The following is a 19,785-nucleotide window of genomic DNA, read 5'->3' as shown; positions in this document are numbered from 1 at the left end:
TGATGTCGGCCAGTGCCTTCAGCACCCTCAGTGCTTAACTGATTTGGGTCAAACCAATGTATGCAATATCTGTCCCAGACCCATTTCTGGTTTAAGTTAAACCATAGTCCCCCAGCATCCCAGATGCTTGCAGCTCTGGGCTTGGCTGGGCTGGGCTTAAGGTGGCCATTCATCCAGATTTATAGAGGACAGCTCAGTTTTTTGCTACTCTGTCCTCTGTCCTGTTGATACGAAACTGGATGCCTTTATGTCAGACTGGTGGAAATCTGTGGAGGAAAATAGAGGACATAAAGGCACCCGGTTTCCTGTAAATAAGACAGAGGACAGAGTAGGAGAAAACCAGGCTTTCCTCTATAAAACTGGATGAATAGCTGCCCTAGCTGGGCTGTCTGCTCCAGAGAACAGGGCTGGCCCCACCCTTCTGCTTCCTAGCCAGACCTCTGGAAGAGACTGCAGGCATAGCAGAGTCTGCCTGGCTTCCCCCTGCAGCCTCCCCTCCCCTCACTGTTCACTGCTCAAGCAGGGATTCCCCCCCCCCCAATCTCATATTACGGACCCCAGCCACGCAGACCCTAGGCATGTGGTATGCTAGCTAATGCTGAGAGGTGTCTGTCTGTGTGTCTCCAGTTTCACTGGGACAGAAAAAAGGCAGACAGGACAGAGTCTGCTTAGGGCTTTTTGGAGCTAATCAACAGGTCAGCTGGTAATGTCCTTCCATTCCTTCCTTGGAAAAAGCTGTTTAAGAAGAGATTAAACTAATGAGAGAGGCTTTTGTTTTCCTGACGAGCTACTAAACACTGTGTTATCAGCTCCCTGCTGGCTCCCTTGCCTGTTAGGTTTGCAGACAGTATGAAGAAGCAGAGAGAGGGAGATTGAAAACCTCAGTCTCATCAACAGATGCACCCACTGCACACCCCCACTTTGCCTTAGAGTGCTAGCCGGGGGCTGGGGTCTTGCAACACTCCCGCCCATTAAGCAGCAAGCCTGAAAAAGCCTGTGCAGGCAGGGTGGGGGATTTAAACATCTCCTTAATCTGAGCATTCTGCTGGGGCCTGGCCATGACCCCTCAGCTCAGCATCATCAAAGGGAAGGGAGGGCTGCTCTAGCACCCCTCAGTTTTTAGCCTAAGCCACTGCAGGTATGTGCCTGAATTTCCTCAGTCCAGAGTGGGTGTCTGTGCAGTTACAAACTAGTTCAGCCTAGCCAAATTAGACTAACCTGCAAAGATTGAATCAGTTCAGGCTTTTTGACTATCTGTCCCTAGCCATAGGGACTCCAATCCCTTGTGAGCTATTATAGCTTCTCTATCTTCCCTTTCCTCTTGATATCAGTCTTTATATGTAAGATGGTTAATCTTCTGTTCCCTCCTGGCACCTGTGGTGTTGTGTGTTGGCTTGTTTTTTAATCTGTGCCTTTTGATTATTCAAGGTGCCAAGTGTCCTTCACATCCCTGGAAGATGATAGGAATTGCAGTTATTCAGCACTCCCCTAAACGAGGCTTAATGAATAACTATATTCTAGTGAGTGACTTTGGCAGGTCATATAGAACAAAGTCAGGGGATTTAGGAATGTCAGTTTCAAGCATTTTATTGCTTAATCCAGAATTGCTAGAGCATAATTAGGCTGCTTGCAGATGTTGAAAAAAAAAAAATGGCACTTTAAACTCCGCATGCTCCCAAGCCCAGCGCATGCCCAGAAGAGGCAGTGTGTTATTGGACTCAGCTTGCCCAGCATCAGTATAGGTCAGGAGCTTCAGCAGGGGTTTTTTGGTGCTTTTATCTAATAGCTGTTTGAATCAACTATTGGATAAAAGCACCAAAAAGTCTCCGCTGAAGCGCCTAATCTATACAAATGCTGTGGAGCCAGGCTAAAGTAACATGCTGCTTGTTCCGGTAAAGCTTCTTTTTGTTTTTTTTTTACATCAGCAAGCAGCCTAAGCAGTATTTGCTAGATAGCCTTAGAGCATGTTGCTGATTGATCATTGACTATTTTATTCTATATGAAAAATGTCCTTAATGCCATAAGTGGTTAGAAGTAATAGAAATGTATCTTTCTTTCTTTCTTTGTTTTTTTAATGTCTGGTATGGAGCAAATCCATCATCCACCAGTAGAGCGAAAGATTTTTAGAGCTGGTCTGAAAATGGGAGGGGGAGGTAGCTGACAAATGACAAAGCAAACAAGATGTAGCAAGATTTTTCTATGTAAAAAGGATTATTCATCAAAAAAAGTGCAATAGTACTGCCACAGTGTCTCATCTGCCTATTATCCTCTAAAAACTGTGCTCCTTGGTCAGACTACATTTTCTATGATGGACCCATGCTGAGAGGAAGTAATGCATCATGGGAAATTTGCTGCAGTCCAAGACCATTGGATCATAATAGAGAAAGGAACCATGAGGCATTGCATTAGCTTTACTAAATCAAACTGTTCTTGTTTTGGCCACAGCCCCGCTTCCAGTTGATTTCCATGGGGATTTGTGGATGCAAAGGTCTGAAAAAGGTGGTCCCTAAATTAGTTTTTTCCCTTGTTTAGATAGATTTGAAGAATATGCCATTTGCTCTTTGATGGCCAGGTCCTGTAAACACTCATTCAACATTACCTATTTGAGCAGTTCCATTCAAGTTATTTGCATGCATAAATGTTTGCAGGATTGAATAATTGTGATACGTGAAGGAAGGCTGAAGTCTGAAGAGGAATGATTGGTCCCAGGTTAGACTGGCATAGTTGCAGTGGTCCCTGCTCTCCAGTTACTGGTGTTGGTAGCCTCAGTGCCAATGACCCTGTGTCTGAGAGAAGATACTACCTATTGAAACGCAAATCTTTTTACTTCAGCTTTATTGAATTTAGCCATAGTTGATTTAAGCTGATCTGTCATTTCCCAACTGCTATTTTGTTCATCAGGAGCCTTAAAACTTTGATGTGCTATGGCTGAAAAAGTTTCAGATGTTACATGTGAGACCCTTATAATAAGTTTCATATTTGAGCACCTGCAAATTGAATCAGTATGATGGCTGGTTGATCAAGACAAAATGTCATCAAGACATTTTGGGAATAATATGCATTGTATTATTCAAGTTCAATTTTAAGGGACATATAGTTATCACCACTGCATAAAACATATCTGACCTATTGTGAAAAGATCAGCCATGGGCTTGCTGCCAACCACTGCTGGGTCCCCATCTTCATTTGGCTGTTGGCCTCATCAGGCAAAGCACCACCTGCATCAGTCTAACCCAGAAAGAACAAGAATGCACTTGTAGCAGATTCCCAAAGGAACCTCATATCAGGCTTGCCTTCCGTCTGGCAGCTGTGACAGGTGGCCATTTCTTAAGTACATGACAGTTAATACATAACAAAAGTAGTCCTATGTCTCTGGGACAGCCAGAACTCTCTTCCTCTCACAGCATAAGAGCTGGAAGCCTGCCCATTTTCCTGGCCAACATCCAATCCAGCCATGTTTTCTGCTCTTAACCCTGCCCTTCAAGCCTGACCCCTTTTGCAGATGTAGCAGAATGGGGCTAATGAGACCTACAGAAGCTTGTTACCTTTTCGTGCCAATGTGGTGTCTACCCCACTACACACCTATATGCCGACTTTGGAAAATACCATAAGCAAAGGCTACATTACTGCTCAGTGAAGAATGGTTTCCAATGGAAACTGATAGTTGAAAAAAATCTTATTCTTTATCAGAAGACACCCAAGACCATTTTCTTTTTTTCTCACAAGAGACACTCCAATACTAGAGTAGCTAGTTGATTACAGTACTCACCTGGGAACCCGAAAGCTTGCTTAAAAATTGTTCTCCAACTATTTAGTTGGTCTAATAAAAGATATCAGATTCACCCAAAGAGCCTTATCCACCTGGGCTAAGTAGCTTAAGTCCCTGGTCTGAATTAGGCTACTTTGTGGTGGATCTCTCACTATCTTGTTTAATGAATGCCAAATGAAAGCTTCAATGGGAGAGTCTGAGAGAGAGTCCTCCAGAATGGCCTCATGGTAAAAGCAGTCACCTGGGTTAAAGGAGATTTGGGTTAATGTCCAGCTCTATCTGAATCAGACTCGGGACTATACCTTAATTTTGCATATCCCAACTGAATGCTCTACCTACTGGAACACTATTTTCTTTTGCTGGACAATTCCTGATCAGGCCTGGGGTGTGTTTTATATCGTTCAGTATGGACTGATTTTTCCCTCCAGGCATCATAAATTCTAATCAGTTTGTTCTCCTGTCATAATATAGCCATGAGGAACAATTTTTTGTGGGTGCATCTCTTATTGAACTAACTGCATGGCTGGGATAGACAAAGGTAAGCTTTCTGGTGTTGTGGTACTTTTCGTGTGGCTTCTCTGTCCATACTGTCTGAAAGGCCTGAGGAAGGGTGCTGTGATATTCGGAAGCTTGCCTTTGTCTATCTCAACCATGCAGATGGTTCAGTAAAAGATATCACCCACAAGAATTCTTGCCTTGTATAGCTCCTGGACCATCATAGCAATAACATCACCTCAACACTAGCATAATATAGTCATGTCATTTTATAATTATAGTGCAAATGTTAGATGCGTTTCCACAGAGACTGTGTTTAAAGGAACTCACAGAGATGCTACATTCATATAACAATAGTGTAAGAGTGATGTAGCTGTAAGAGTCCAGAAATTAGCAAGAGGCAAGGATTGCTTACTGTGATATCTTTTATTGAACTGTCTATGTAGTTGGGATAAAGTTAAACTAACTTTCTAACTAAGACATTCTTCCTCAGGTCCCTGATTACAGGAAGCTAGTCTTCACTTGCTTCACTTTTTATGATATTGAGTCTTTTCAGTTTATAATTTTAATTTCTTCTAACAACAACAAAACCAATGGGACTTGCATATGTGTAAAGAGAAGATGGATAGAACCCTATAGTACAATATGAATATGCTATACTAACCATTAGCCTAGATTTAATGTATATTGCATAAAGTTTTAGAGGGCACATACCAGTGTATACTTGCAACCTACCTGCATATGTCTGTAGGTTTCGTCACAAAGAATCCCAGGCTCATACAAAGCTCAATACATCATGTATATGATAAGGAATAAGTGAAGAAAAGTGCACATACTGCAACTAAATGAATACATTCAATTGAGTGTTCAGGGGTTGAAATATGTTTTGGGAAAGTCTACTTTCTGAGAGAGATGGGGCACTGCCAGTCATAGAAAGTGTGGAGGTAGGTTGTTGAGGGGAGTGTAGGGGGAAGTGAAAGAGGGGAATGGGAAATAAGTCATTTGGGGTGTGTGGGGGGGAGGAGATTGCGAAGATCCATGTGGATGGGGGATGTGTACTTGGGATTTTGTGGTCAGAGAACTCCTCTACATGTGACATGTGTCATGTAATTACTGGGTTAATTTCTCAATCGGTTTAAACCGGCTAAACATGCAAATTAACTATTGCACCGTAAGAAGATCCAACCAGCTATAAAGTTAGAGCTAAAAAATATGTACTAGATTTATAGCTGGTTTCTGTCCAGCTTTAATTTGCATACGTAAAAAAAAAAAAAGGTGCCCTGCCAGTTGATGGGGCTCCCAGTTGCAGGGGGTGCACCAAGTGCTACCACAGGTGGGAGTCCTGTAAGCACATGTGTCATTGCCACGGATGGGAGCCTTGCCATCTGATGAATTTTCCATCTGTTCAGCAGCAGCTGATGCAGGGGGAGTCCAGGATTGTGATCCTGGGCTCTCTCTACAACACCAATAGTCATGGTAGTATCTGATGCTGGATCCCACAAAATCTCCTGCCTCCTACCAGGCAAATAACTGGTGAGATCTGTGTAGGGAGGGGGGTACAAGGAAACCGAAAATAGGGGAAGTGTGGGGAATGAGACAGAGGTAGGGAGAAAACTTTCAGTAGGTGAGAAGAGGCTGGCCACAGCTAATTATGATTAAGAACCAAGAATCATTTAAACGGTGAAGTGGTTTTTGAGCAAGTCAGTGATAGTAAAGAGAGAATTGGCAGTAAGGTTATGGGGCGCATGAACATGAAAATAGCTTACCTCACAGTAACATCAACTATTGTAGTAAGTGTTCATATGAATGGTTTTATCCTATGAGAAATGCCAGGTAGCTCAACCCTTAGTGAAAGTAGAATAGATGACTTTACATTTAGTGTTGGATAAATGCAAGCATGTGGCAATTACTATAGAACAGCTGATGCACTCTGAGTTCAACAAACCTTCTAGCTTACTTCACAGTAGTTTGTTCACACCTCTATACCTTAATGTGAATCAGAGAAAAACCCAAGAAATGCTTGCATGCAATCCACATTTTATTATTCTGGGACCTAAAGAATAACATATCTATGCATCTTAGCTTGGGTAGGATATCTCCTCCAGACTGGTTTTGATAAGTGTAGTATTAAATAGAAGTTGGACAGGGAACTGAATTTAGTTTCCCTTTCTCTTCTTGGTAGTCTTATTATATGCTATAAATAGACATTATCAGAGACTATTGTCCTGTTAATGTTATATGATAAGAAAATCAAATATGATGGCTTGAGAGGTTTGTAGAATGTGGTTTCATGTACTGATTACAATTCTAAGTCTGAGCTATGTTTACTCTTCTCCAGCATCATATTAGTTCAGCTGTAGTTGAGGATAAGAAATGAGCCAAAATCTCCACATTTGCTATGTTACTGCTGAGAATTTAAGTATAACATATACAGTTATTTTTATAGTTCCAGTGTATTCTGTGTCAACATGAAAGCAAACAACTAGACTTGGCTAAAAATAGGTAGACTCTAAGAGCAACAACTCTGGATTCAATGGCATGTAGTTAGGCATTTAAAAATACTGCTGACACATTCTAGTGTATACTGAAAGGAAGACATCTCAAATAGCATAGCACGCCCTAAAATTAGGAATATTTTAGATTACACTTCCTAACCCAACACCAATCATTCGATGAAAGCAGTGTGCCAAGGTTCAACTCACATGAAGAGAGACCAAGAAATGATCCCAGAAACTCCTACTGCAAGCTGGCCCTTGGACCAGGCTAGATTGGTTAACTATGCTGATCAGCTGGTTAAGTCTGTTGACTCTTCCATCAAATCTCTCCTTAAGGCCCAGTTATATTTATATCAAGCCTCCCAATATATTGGCAACCAATAATAGCTATCCAGTTGCCTGGCTGAGCTGACCAATGTTATTAACACATTTGTTTTTAGAGAAGAGCAAAGTTCTTAAGTTTTGGATGAAAATTGATTTTTTTTTTTAATGACTCTCTGTTCTTAATGAAAAAAATGCCATGCCTTTAAATATTATTGGATACAATCATATAAATTTGGTTCAACTCTAAATGAAGAAAATAATCTCCATTCAAGTTGAAATATTTTTTTCATTTTCTTTTAGTTTTGAAAATCAATTTATTTGGACTTGTAAGAAAAAAACAAAACTATGTAGTTATCTGAACATTTTAATGGGAGATACTTACATTTCAACCAGTCTTAGTTGTTTACATTATAAAAACTCTCAAAACTTAATTTAGTCCATCTGGCTAGTCTACATAGCCAAATGAAGTTGGTACCTTGTTCTCCTTGTGCTTACTGTGTTTTGCTTACTTCTTGTATTTTAATTTAATTGTTAGCTCTATGGAAAAATGATTGACTCTTATAATGCATTGTATAGTGTCTAGCAGAAGGGGGCTCAGTCCTTATGCAGACTTCCATGTGTACTGTAACAAATATAATTTTGCGGGGGGTGGGGCGGGGAGGGAGTTAAGGAAACTTGTAGCAAAACACTTCCAGTCTGAGAAGTATTTTGATAGTTCTGTGTAGTAACTTTTGTGTTTTTAAATGATATTTTAGCCAAAAATAATAAGGTCATCTATATAATCTCATTTGTAACCTTTTCAAAATGAATGTCAAGAAGTTAGGATACAGAAGAGGTTGTTAAACATGAATATATAGCTTGTGAATAATTGACTAACTGTAGCGATCAATGCCTTTTTCCTTTGCATGCATGAAGACTGTCATTTGAAGAATTGTGGTCTGGGATGCATAGTCTTCATTAACTGCACCTTTTTTTTAGAGGTTAGAGAAGCTAGTGCCACTTTTATAACACTGCACAAGATCTCTGACACTATTTCTGATGTAAAGCAAGACCTACTTTAGTAAGCCAGAGAAAGTATTCCCAGTTTAAATGATGAGAAGCTTGTAATTATTTTGTTCTGTTTCATCTAACTTTACAAAATGTATGTTCTTTTCTTTCACAAGGTCTATGTGAGCCAATTACCCTGGAACTCTGCATGAACCTGCCATACAACTACACTAGTTACCCAAACTACTTGGGCCATAGGACTCAGAAGGAAGCATCTATCAGCTGGGAATCTTCCCTTTTCCCAGCCTTGGTTCAGACCAACTGCTACAAGTATCTTATGTTTTTTGCCTGTACAATATTGGTACCAAAATGTGACCCTCAAACGAATCAGCGTATCCCACCCTGCAGGTAACATGACTGCTTCTTAATGGGATTCTTGACTAGCTTTATTCACCCTATGGATCTTTCTTAAAGCCCAACTCTGCTTCCATTGAAAGCAATTGGAATTTTGCTTTTGATTTCAGGAGAAACAGAGTAGCCCATATTTTGCAAAGTCAAAAATTACACCTCATCATTTCATTCATTATATATGTGATTATTTTGTGAAATTTAAAAAAAATAGCAGTTTTGTTACTTTTTAAAAGATTCTTTATTGAATATTCATAGGCTTGCACATTCCACTCATTTGGATTAGAATTGTACCAATAAAAAGGATATATAACCATATAGCAAAGAATACTTTTAGCTATAAGTATCAGTATTCATAACAGTAGAGCTTTATATATTCAAAGGAAGCCAGAGACTAATGAATTAAAGTCTGGATTTGAAGGCAATTGTCACTTTTCCAAAATTGGAGAGCAAGTAATGTAGAAATATAGCCCTATTTTGCCACCTCAGTTCATTCTTATGTACCAAATTAAATGTGCTTAGGCTATCAGACCAAGGACATTTCTTGTTCCCTTATCAAATAATCATCACTATATGGCAGTCAGAAAGTCAGAATAATGCATGTGCGGGAGAGAGAGAATGGGACTGCAGCAGATCAGGATTAAAATGACTTGACCAAGCATAACCTTTGTTTCCACTGTGCATGTATGTGAAAACTAGGCAAATTTAAAAAAAGAAAAAAGAAAAAGTTATTCTAATTATTAAAAGTCAAATGATTTTTAAGTAAAGAAAAGGCAGTTAGATTTTATATGCTTCAATACAGTGCCTTTCTGTTTGTCCACTTAAGAAATATGGTGCAGCATCATAATCTAAATAATTGTAACAATACTAGTGTTAGATCAATATTTAAATTATTTTAAAAGGAAGCTTTATAAGTCTAATATTAGTATATTTATTTTCATAAATGTCTATTTTTTCTGTCCCATGCTAGAAAGCAAGCAGTGACTTTATGAAGTTAGGGTGGCACAAGAGGTCAGAATTGGGATTTGTAGAATTCATTGTAGTCATTAACAATACAGAAGAAGAAAATTAATGGATATATTTGACTGAATTCACAGAGAGTACTGACTGGAGAAGAACTTCTGGCACAGTTGGAATGGTTAAACAGACTTCTGGGTGATCTTGGGCAGGCTGCTGAGTATTAAGCCCTGCCCATTCACACCTGCTCGTGTAAAGCTAAGCTCACAAATTGGCAGAGTAGATGGCTTGGAGGAGCCCTGAGCATGTACCAGCACCCAGTTAAATAAAGAGGAATGGACAAATAATTATGAAATTATAATAAAAAAGGCTTCTTACTAGTGAGCCAAGACTTAAATACAAGGAATAGACATATACATTATTCATTTTAAGCATTTAATTGCAGTCGAAGCTCTTAAAAAGGCAAAATATTTACTCAGAAAATTCTATGAATTAGGACATTTTCTGTTTCAGCCTTCAGCAAGCACATCCTTTCTTAATGATAGCAGTGATTAATTTGCTTGAATGATGCATGTCTATAGTTGTACTTGACCTGTCTTATCCTGTAAATATGAAGCTACATTTCACTAACGCATATTTTCTTGTGTTAAACTTTCCAAATCAAAGTGCAGTTTACAGGCATGACTTAAATTCACATTGTACCTTACTTCTGTTATAAAACATGACCATTTGATTGATATGGTTTGTTGATATGATATTAATATCCATTTTCTGCTTTAGGTAATACTGTCAGCAGTTTTAATTCTGTTTCTTATGTATAAAGCATATGTCCCTATTTTAAACAGCACCTAGTTTATGGTGTTTTTAAAACTACTTTGGTTTTTATGCTTTAATTTTTAAAGGTAAAAGTCTTAGAAGCAGTTCATGTAAAGAGAAATATGGGAACTGGTTTTATGAAGACCTGAGATGACTTCTATTGAGACCATTTATTGACTCGCCAATTATCATTTCAAATTCTAGCCAGGTTGTTCACCTTTAGTGAGGCATTAGCTCTGTTCTGATGACATGAACAATATACAATGCCTCTGATCTTTAAAGTCATCTATATATAAATTCCTATTGATTACAAATAGTGTTTCATGGCCGGAGGGTTTGTATCTCAAAAAAATTGAACCCAGATCACATCATTCTTTTCTCCACAAATATATATTTTCTGAATTATGGGTTTGATCCTGCAAGATGCTAAGCCATTTTTGTAGATAGTTGTGCTCTTATACTGCACTTTGTATGATTTAAACCTGCTATCTCTATAAAATCTTTTCCAATTATACTGGCTTTCCAAGACTTGGAAATAACACTGTTTATATTTGTGAATGGGTCTTAACTGATTTTAGCCATTTGTACAATCAGGTTAGTTACACAAAGAATGTTCTAACAGTGACCATTGCCTGAACAGAAAAACCTTTCTCAACGTGTTTGTATCACTTTGTGCACTGTAATCCTTGCATTAGATTTAATATTATTTTCAGAGACTAAGGAAATATCTTGGTAATTTTTGTGAGTTTAATGATTATGGGGTAAATTAGACTGAAAATCTTTGTGACTGAAGTCCCATGTTTAATCCAGAATAGAGAAAGCAATTACATAATCAGAAATGCTTTCTTATATCATCCTTGTTCTCTTATACTCATTTTTTCCCTTGACCTTTCTGCTGTCTGTGATAATAAGGATTGAAGTTTTTCTCCACTGCAATATAGAATCTTAGGGGTAGAAGAGGTCTCAAAGAGCACCAGTTTCAACCCCCCTGTGAAAATGCAGGATATACTATTTGGGGGAGAAGAGTATAGACATTTAGGAGGGGTTAGGGGAGGTTAGATTGCATTAAAAATGACCACCCAGAAGTTTGGGGGTTGGAGAAGGTTAGATTGTGTTAAAGATGGCCACCCAATCTAACTTAGTTTGCCCAGGTGCAGACCTGACACACAGATCCCTAGTTAGGTCAATTTAAGTGCAAACCATACAGAAATTCCAGAACTACACACATTACTCTAGCTGAGGCCTAACTAGTACAAAGTAGATTGATACTATTAATTCTTGTGTTTCAGGGTAAAAATAGACATCACCTTTGTGTCAGCACAAACATTTTTATGGCAGCACAGAGCAAAAGAAAAGAAACATCCCTACCTTCTGTCACATCACAAGGTGCAGACAGAAGTGACAGTTTTTGCCTGATCTGGCCACTGAAAGCACTGTACAGCCATGACCGAACAGAAACGCACAGCTGCAGAGCACTTTAAGAGGGCCCATCCTGCAAAAATCTGAACCCTCATTGCATAAAGATGCTCCAAGATAGAGTGTCTGTGCCACCTCCTAGCCCAGCACCATTTTCTGAATCTGAGGGGGGAAAGGAAGCAGAGGAATTTTGTTCTGGGTTTTCAGTGGTTCCATTCCACTCAGCCCACCCTCCAGTGCCAGCTGAGGAATCCCCAGAATGAGCTCCTTCCGCTCCCTTTCCCCACTCCCATTCTGAAAACAGTGCTGGGGCTGGGAGTGGGGAGGGTTGTTGCTAGGCGCGTGGCTACAGGCTTTCAGCAGCTCTAAACAGCGGCTGGATTCCCGCCAGCACCTGGATCCCAACCACCCAGACCCAACAGTAAATTCCTGTCGGGTCTGGGGGATTGCTGTAACTCATGGCACTTCCTGCAAGGCACCACAAGTTGCAGCGAGGAGCTGCTCTTCTATCTGTGCCTCCTAATATTCAAATTTGTGACCATGATGGAAGGTTATGTATGATATCTGTTTGCTTATGGCAAAAGAACACAGATAGCCTGAAGCCCCCTGTACTCTCCAGCTGCCACAGGCAGGGGCTCCGCAGGCTTGAGGAGCCCTGTCTTGGGCATTTCAGGAATTCCAAGGCAGGATCTGGCCCCTCAAGCCTTGAGAGCTCCTGCCACATTTTCCCCTCTGACCCAGACACATCCCTGGGATCTCTGGGGTTGCGTCTGGGCCAGTGAAGAAAGATGGGGCTTCCTGCTTACCTAGATGTATCCTTGGCATCTCCAGGGATGCAGAGAACTTTGGGGCTTCACCTTGACGTGGGGTAAATGACCACAAGTGGGAGCTCTGTGGCTGTAAGAACATGCCCCATGTTGGAGTGCAGCAATACTACATGTGCTGGGGAAATCCCCTGCAGAGGGATTCTCCTGGCACACATTTATGGCAGCAGTGCAGGGCATGGGCTGCAAACATGGAATGGGGACTCCCTAAGGGAGTTTCTCGTTCCGTGCCTGCAGACGTGCACTGGAGAAACCCGCTGCAGAGGGATTGTCCCAGTGTATGTTTCTGCACCCTGACATGGGGAGGGGGGCATCTGCAGGTGAGGCAGGGGGGAGCCCTGATGGGAATGTTCCCCTTTGTGCTTGTAGATGTGCCTCCACAACAGGCTGGGTGTGTCTTCAATGCACCTCATGTCAGGACTCAGCATCCAGCAATGTCTATAGACATCTGTGGAGTGCTATGAGTTGTGCTGCAACCTACTGCAGCATAGCCGATCCTGTGCTCCATAGATGATCTTTGTTTCCAGCCTCACATGCTATTCTCCTGTTAGTACAGACAAGCATTACATTTTTATTTTTTTTTGTAACTGTGTCACATTGCTGGCTCATTTTAACTTTGGATCCACCAAAACCTCAAGATCCTTTTCATCAATGCTACTGCTAACCTGGTTTCTCTAATTACAACTTGGTACATTTCCCCTCCCCCACCCCCCACTGGCATTTTACATTTGCCATGGTTGAATCTCAAGTTGTTATCTAGTGCCATGTTCTCTGAGTTATCAGTATCCTTTAGAGGGTAGAACCCTACCCTCCAATGTGTTTGCAAGCCCTCCCATTTTTGTCTTTCTGCTTGTTGTTATTCAGCTAATCACATGCCAGCGTACCACTGGATAGTCCGTAGCCCATAATTTACTCAAGAGAATGTCATAGGATTGTATCAAAAGCCTTACTAAAATCCAGATATGTTATGTTCACTGAATTACCTTCATCCACCAAACAAGTTATCCTGTTGAAGAAGGAAATCAATTTGTTTTTACGATTTGTTCTTAACACATCCATGTTGGCTGCTAGTGATCACTGCTTTCTCCTCTAGATGTTTACAGATTGAATGTTTTATAATTTGGTCCAGTAACATTGTTGATATTGAACCCTTTTTTCCTTTTTTTAAAGATGGGTGCTATGTTATCCCATCTCCAGTTCTCTGAAAGTTTTCCTGTCATCCATAGCTTTGCAAATATTGTTGCCAGTAGCTCTGAGATTTCTTCAGTCAGTTCCTTCAGCACCCTGAAATGAACTTTGTAGATGGATCAGATTGGAGCAATTGCTGTGGTAGATTTGTAGCTGGTTAGATCGTCACCTGCAGTCTACTCAATAGACTCACTCCTCTTCCCAAGGAGGTTCTGCCCGAGTCCCAGTGTGGTTTCAGATCGCTCAGAGGTACTATAGATATGGTCTTTGTTGCTAGGCAGCTACTGGAGAAATGTTGCAAGGAACACTGAGATCTTTATGTGGCTTTCACTGACCTGACTGAGGCCTTTGAATCAATGAACAGAGAAAGCCCCATAGAAGGTCCTGATGAGATTTGGATGCCTGCCAAAATTGGTTACCATCATCAGACTTCTTTGCAATGACATGACAGCAGCCGTCCTCAATAAAGGCTTGGAAATGGACCTCTTCATTATTAGAAGTGGAGTCAAGCAAGGATGCATGATTGTACCAACCTGCTTTTCTATCTTTAGTGCAGCTATTCTGCATCTCATTGCTGATAGACTCCCATCTGAAGTCAGCATCCAGTATCATGTGGACAGAAATCTCTTTAAAATAAACCAGTTACTTTCTAAATCCAAGATAACCAACACTTCCATTACTGATCCTCAATATGCTGATGATTATGTTGTATGTGTCCACTCAGTAGAATAGCTCCAGGTCACTCTGGACTGCTTCTGTGAAGTGTATGTTTGGCCTTGCTACCAACTTCATAAAAACCAAGATACTTTACCAACCGTGCCAAACCAACCAGCTGCTCCTCCACATCTGACAATTAGAAGACTATCTTTGGAGAATGTTGAGTATTTCCCATACCTGGGAAGCCACTTTTCCTAAAAAGTAAGTGTAGAAAGTGATATTCAGTACCTGATATAATCTGCCAGTGGTGTCTTTGGACATCTCCAAAGCCATGTCTTTTATGATCATGGCATCAGGACCCAAGCCAAACTGTTTATCTACCAGGCTGTTGTCATTCCTACCCTGTTGTATGGGGCATTTGGATAACATATCAGTGATGTCTTCAGAAAATCCTTCATGTCAGCTGGAAGGACTGAAGAATGAATGTCAGCATTCTGGCTCAAGCAAACACCACTAGCTTTGAAGTCATGTTGGACAGCACAGTCATAAGTACGCCTGACAACTGGCTCCTGAAATAGGTTGTATACTCCCAATTCACCAATGGTGACCACTTTAGAGGTAGTTAAAAGAAGTGATTCAAGGACATCTTTAAAACTAATCTGATAAAATGTGATATTAACAGCAAAACCTGGGAGACTCATGCACGAATCATCTCCAGTGGTGCCATGATGTATGACAAGGCATTGATCATTTTAACCAGGCAGATAGATGAAACACAAAAGGAAAGAGGTGTGACCTGACATCACCAGGATCCACTCCTTCCTCCTGGAACTATTTACCACATCTCCAGTTAAATAAGTGGATTTCACACTGTCCTCTTCAGTCATCTCTGGACTCACTGATGACTTTCCCTATTTGTTGGAAGACTTGGCATTGTCATATTGTCATATTGAGGAACTGCTGACAACAATTGGAAAGTATCTTTTTTGGCTGAAGCTTTGAGAGAGGGGAGATGACGTGGATGGCAGCAATTGCTCAATGTTTCAACTAACTAGACCAAACCTATTCAAATCTACATTTTGTGGGGGTTTATTATTATTATTATTTTCACTGGCTTGCCTGTCATCAGAAAATAAGCAGAACATAAATTAAGGGAATTTAGGACAAAGCACGGGACAATGTAGGGCAGTTGTTCAAATATGATTTGCAATTTTTTTTAGGGGAAAAGAGAATCTAAAGGGAAACAGATCACTGCCATGCCATGACACAGCTAATTTATTTCAGTTCATTCTTATGAAATTAATCTATTTATGGTCCACTGCATTCCACTTCAGATGGGCACAGAATACATTTTGTTCTGTATTTTCTTTTTCTAAGTGAATCAGACTGGCAGCATCCTGTTACAGTCAAATAAGATAAGTGAGTTAGATTTCTGTAGCCGTCTGACAGACATTAATAGTCTCTTTGCCTTAATCTGCTATTGTTCACTCTCACATCCAGCCCTTCTTCTACATGCATCTGATATTGTTACATCCTTTTGCATAATATCTGACAGTTCTTACAGTTTCTTCTCAAATACATACAAGTGTAAAGAATCGGTCTTCTCTATTACTATTTACACAAAGGGTTGAATGATGTGCTGCAGAAAATAAATGATTTTTTAATTTCTAATTCTCCCCAAACCAAATTAAATTTGGGACCAATGACAATGTTGAAAATGCTATCCTGTTATATCCACTGAAGACACACCTTGCCTTAATAAGTTTGTTCAGTTTCAGTTCCTCAATTCCAATACAGACATAGGAGAAGGAGAATTGATGACATTGATTAACAGCCTTCCATCCAAAGAGAAGTTGAAATGATCTGGATTGTTTTCTTAAGAAAAAGGCAAATAAGCAGTGACTTGATAAAAAGCCGGTAAATTGTAAGGTGAACTCTCCATTTTGTTATTCTTTATCAGGAGAAACAAAATGAACATTAAGTGAGATCTAAGGCTACATTTATACCTGATACTGTACAAACTCAAGCTGTGGTGGAAGTCACTGCAGAAGATATAATTGGAATAAAGTCCTTAATAAGGCTATGGGCACACAAGCAAGTCAACACAAGGTAAAAAAAAAGGGGGGAGGGGGCGGGGATTTATGATGTGTTAGCTGCTCTGTGGTAGTTGTCTGTGTGCATGCTCTTACCAGAGGTAAATGGAAGATAGCTTACTCCTTAATGAAAGAGGGGCAAACTATCACAGCTTAGCTTTTGTTTACTATAGTGGAAGAGTGGGCATACAGGCAGTTACCATAAATCTGTAAACTGTAAATCTCTGCTGTCATCTATCTCACAGTAGTTTGTTCATGTGCCCATGGCCCATGGCCCAAAATTCAAAAAGGAATTTGACAGTTTCATTATTATAAGGACATCATCTGCAATTATACTGGCTAGAAAAAATATATCAACCCACAATTTGAGACATAAACCAATCACTAATTGTCTGTTGTTAAGGAGAAACTTCTCTTACAGACTTTTCTTCCTATTTATTTGATGTGTTTGGTACTGGCCATTTTTGAGAGATGCGATACTAGTCTAGATGAACTGATCTGATATGATGACACATTTTTTCTATGGTGAAAAAATAAAAGTTCAAAATGAGGACATTTTTCTTGCTTCTTTTGCTAGATCTGATACAAGTTGTTGTGGCTAAATTGACCACATTCTCAAACCCATGTTACTCTGTGCAATGATTTCCCCAAACCTCATAGCTTTATCAAATTCTTTAGAAAGTCTCTTGTTTTCCATGTTTAAAATACTAGACTGTCTGTACACAAGTTCAGGTGTGGGTAGGTTCACTCAAATCTTTAACTTCCTGTGCTGTAGATACTACTCTATTTTATATGTGCATCTCAGAAGAGACCCTAAAAGTCCATAACCTGCCTACAGCACTCTCTCACACTCACTCTCAGTTGTCATGCAGTGTGCAATGGCTGCTGACTTCTGCACCTGAAGAAGTAGCTTTTATTGGTACAGTATGAATGACATTTGTGCAGCTCTTTGGAGTCTTTCTGGAGAAAAGCCTCATTGTAGATGTAGACATAAAGCATTATTATTGCTGGTACTACTAGATTGCTTTGTTCAATACATTCTTGTAAATAATTTCTCATTGCATAGAACCAAGTTCATTATCTTAGGCTTTAAAACTGGCTTCTCTGCCATTTCCTTCAGAGCAGTTGGTAAGAAACAACAATCTCATTTTTTGACCTGTATAATGTGATTTAAATAATAGGGTTTTTTTACAGTGATTTTCTTAAACAATGATGAAACCTTTAATATTTTTTCCCAGGTAAGGAAGCTGATCAACAAGTTAATCTTTTTCATTTTCAGATCCTCAGCTAGGATTCCTAGTTTCCAGTCATAATTGATAACCTTCTTACAGCACGTTTTCTTCCCAGCAGCATTATTCACTCTTTCTAATTTGTCTCCAAGGGCACTGTGTGACCATTCCAAGGAGCGCTGTGAGTCTGTGCTTGGGATTGTAGGCTTGCAGTGGCCAGAAGACACAGACTGCACTCAGTTTCCAGATGAAAACCAAGACAACCAAACCTGCCTAACACCTGATGAAGATGTTGAAGGTTACTTGTTTGAATACTTATAATTGGAGGTTGAATATTAATTCCTAGGTTGCCTTAAATTACTGATTCAGTTCATACTTTTATTCTCTCCCTTTAGATTACAATATATCATGTAGATGGATCTGAATATCATAAAAGCTAATATACTGTACAAATGATTCAAAATCAAGTTTATGGGGTTTTCTTTTTACATTCAGCTACATAGAAGGAATCTCACAAGAAAATGAAGAACTTTCGTTTCAGGGAAGGGTAAAACTACCCAGGAGAGTAACTAAGGGTGGCTGAGTGGAGCACCAGCCCCAGGTTCTGATTTAGAGGGGGCACCAGAATGACAGCCACCATGGAGCCTATGCTATGGCAGCTGCAGCCAGGCAAGGTGCAGAGATCCTGCCCTGCAGCACTTGGGGACAGGAAGAAGTCTTTCAGCACTCATCTGCTACTATGAGATGGCACTTAGAACAGCACCGTGTCACATTAATTAGTTCCTGCTTCTAGAATTATTCTGCTCTGGAATTATAGTTGTCTAAGCCTGACCAAACCGAGCACTAATTACAAACTAGAAATCTGAGCGTTTTGTCCCGTTCTATTAAATTTGCTGTGCTGCGGATAGAAGATAGGAGTTCACGGTATCATTTACTGTTGCTTCGGAGATGGTCATGTCTTTTCATTCAAACACTTTGTGCACATAGGCCAATATGAAGGTCACATGAAACAGATAGTAATAGTAAATAGTTTATATCCTCTGGATCATGGTGTACATGTAAACAGTTTAGTCAGATGCCTGATGCATCCATTTGTGGCTGACGTGCCCAGTTGGAGAGTAATATGGCTTGTTACAAGTTTCACAGATCCATATGTTGTCTAAGTTGTAGTCCAAATTTACAGCATGCTGCTTTCTTCTTTCTCACTTTGCTTTGATCCTCTGGATCAAACCCACCTCATGTTGAGCTGCACCCAGTGCCAGATGTTGCCTCCAGATCAGATGGGATTCTGTGCACTTCTTCCAGCTTTCCATGTTGATGTTGAACAACCTCATATAATTATTGCACACATCATGGTAATGCCATAGAAAGCAATCCCATTTTTTAGAGCTGTCTTGAGTCTTGCTATATAAAATATTCTGGGGAATACAGTCTCTTCCTATTCTCCTGAAATGGCTGATCCATTGCTATTTCTTGATAGTGGTTTCTAAGTATGTCAGTCCTGCACTCTCCAGTACCTCTGCGCTTGGTATTCTGTCTTCCCACTTTATTTTCAGAATCTTAAGCAGAAATATCATGTGGAAGCTGTTTGGTCTCTTGATATGCCTAGCATATGTAGCCCCTGTTTCTAAACCATAAAGCAGGGATGACAGCAGATAAGTCTCATAGATTTGTATCTTCGCCTTAGCTGATAGTTTGCTGTTATTCCATGCACATTTCTGTAATAACCCAAAATTCTTAGCTGCTTTTCCTGTTCTGTTAGTCAGTTCAGTCTGAAGGTCAAGATCCCTGCTGATTATAGAACCCAAGTACCAAAAGCTTTTAATGACATCAAGAGATTTATCTTCCAGAGTGATGTCAGGTATTGGTTCTTCCCCCTCTTGGTACATGATCACAGTCTTCTTGAAACTAATTGCCATCCTGAAGCTCTTGCATGACCCAGAAAATCTGCCCAAGAGATTTTGCAGGAAAGATTCTCTGTGGGCAACCAAGGCCACATCATCTGCAAACAGAAAATCTCTCAGAACCAGTTCTTTCACTTTGGTTTTCACTGTAAACCTTGCAATGTTGAACAAGCCTCCATCTAGTTTGGTTTAAAGGTAAATGCCATCATTGCTGTCCTTGAGT

General features: G+C 40.1%; 1 protein-coding gene across 11 annotated transcripts in view; it reads left to right on the top strand.

The window, feature by feature from the left end:
* The window catches only part of CORIN (corin, serine peptidase), a 352,509-nt gene that overhangs the window by 202,297 nt on the left and 130,427 nt on the right, over positions 1-19,785 (top strand). For 10 of the 11 annotated variants that reach the window (XM_025198376.1, XM_025198378.1, XM_025198372.1 and 7 more), the window contains 2 exons: positions 8,247-8,478; positions 17,811-17,956. In XM_025198376.1, the coding sequence (XP_025054161.1) occupies positions 8,247-8,478; positions 17,811-17,956 (378 nt within the window). The remainder of the gene's footprint in view (positions 1-8,246; positions 8,479-17,810; positions 17,957-19,785) is intronic. The other variant, XM_025198375.1, reaches the window with a different exon arrangement.

The sequence above is a fragment of the Alligator sinensis genome, unplaced genomic scaffold (assembly GCF_000455745.1).
Source record: "Alligator sinensis unplaced genomic scaffold, ASM45574v1 scaffold134_1, whole genome shotgun sequence".
Classification (NCBI taxonomy): Eukaryota; Metazoa; Chordata; order Crocodylia; family Alligatoridae; genus Alligator; species Alligator sinensis.
This window is presented reverse-complemented; position numbering and strand designations above follow the sequence as displayed.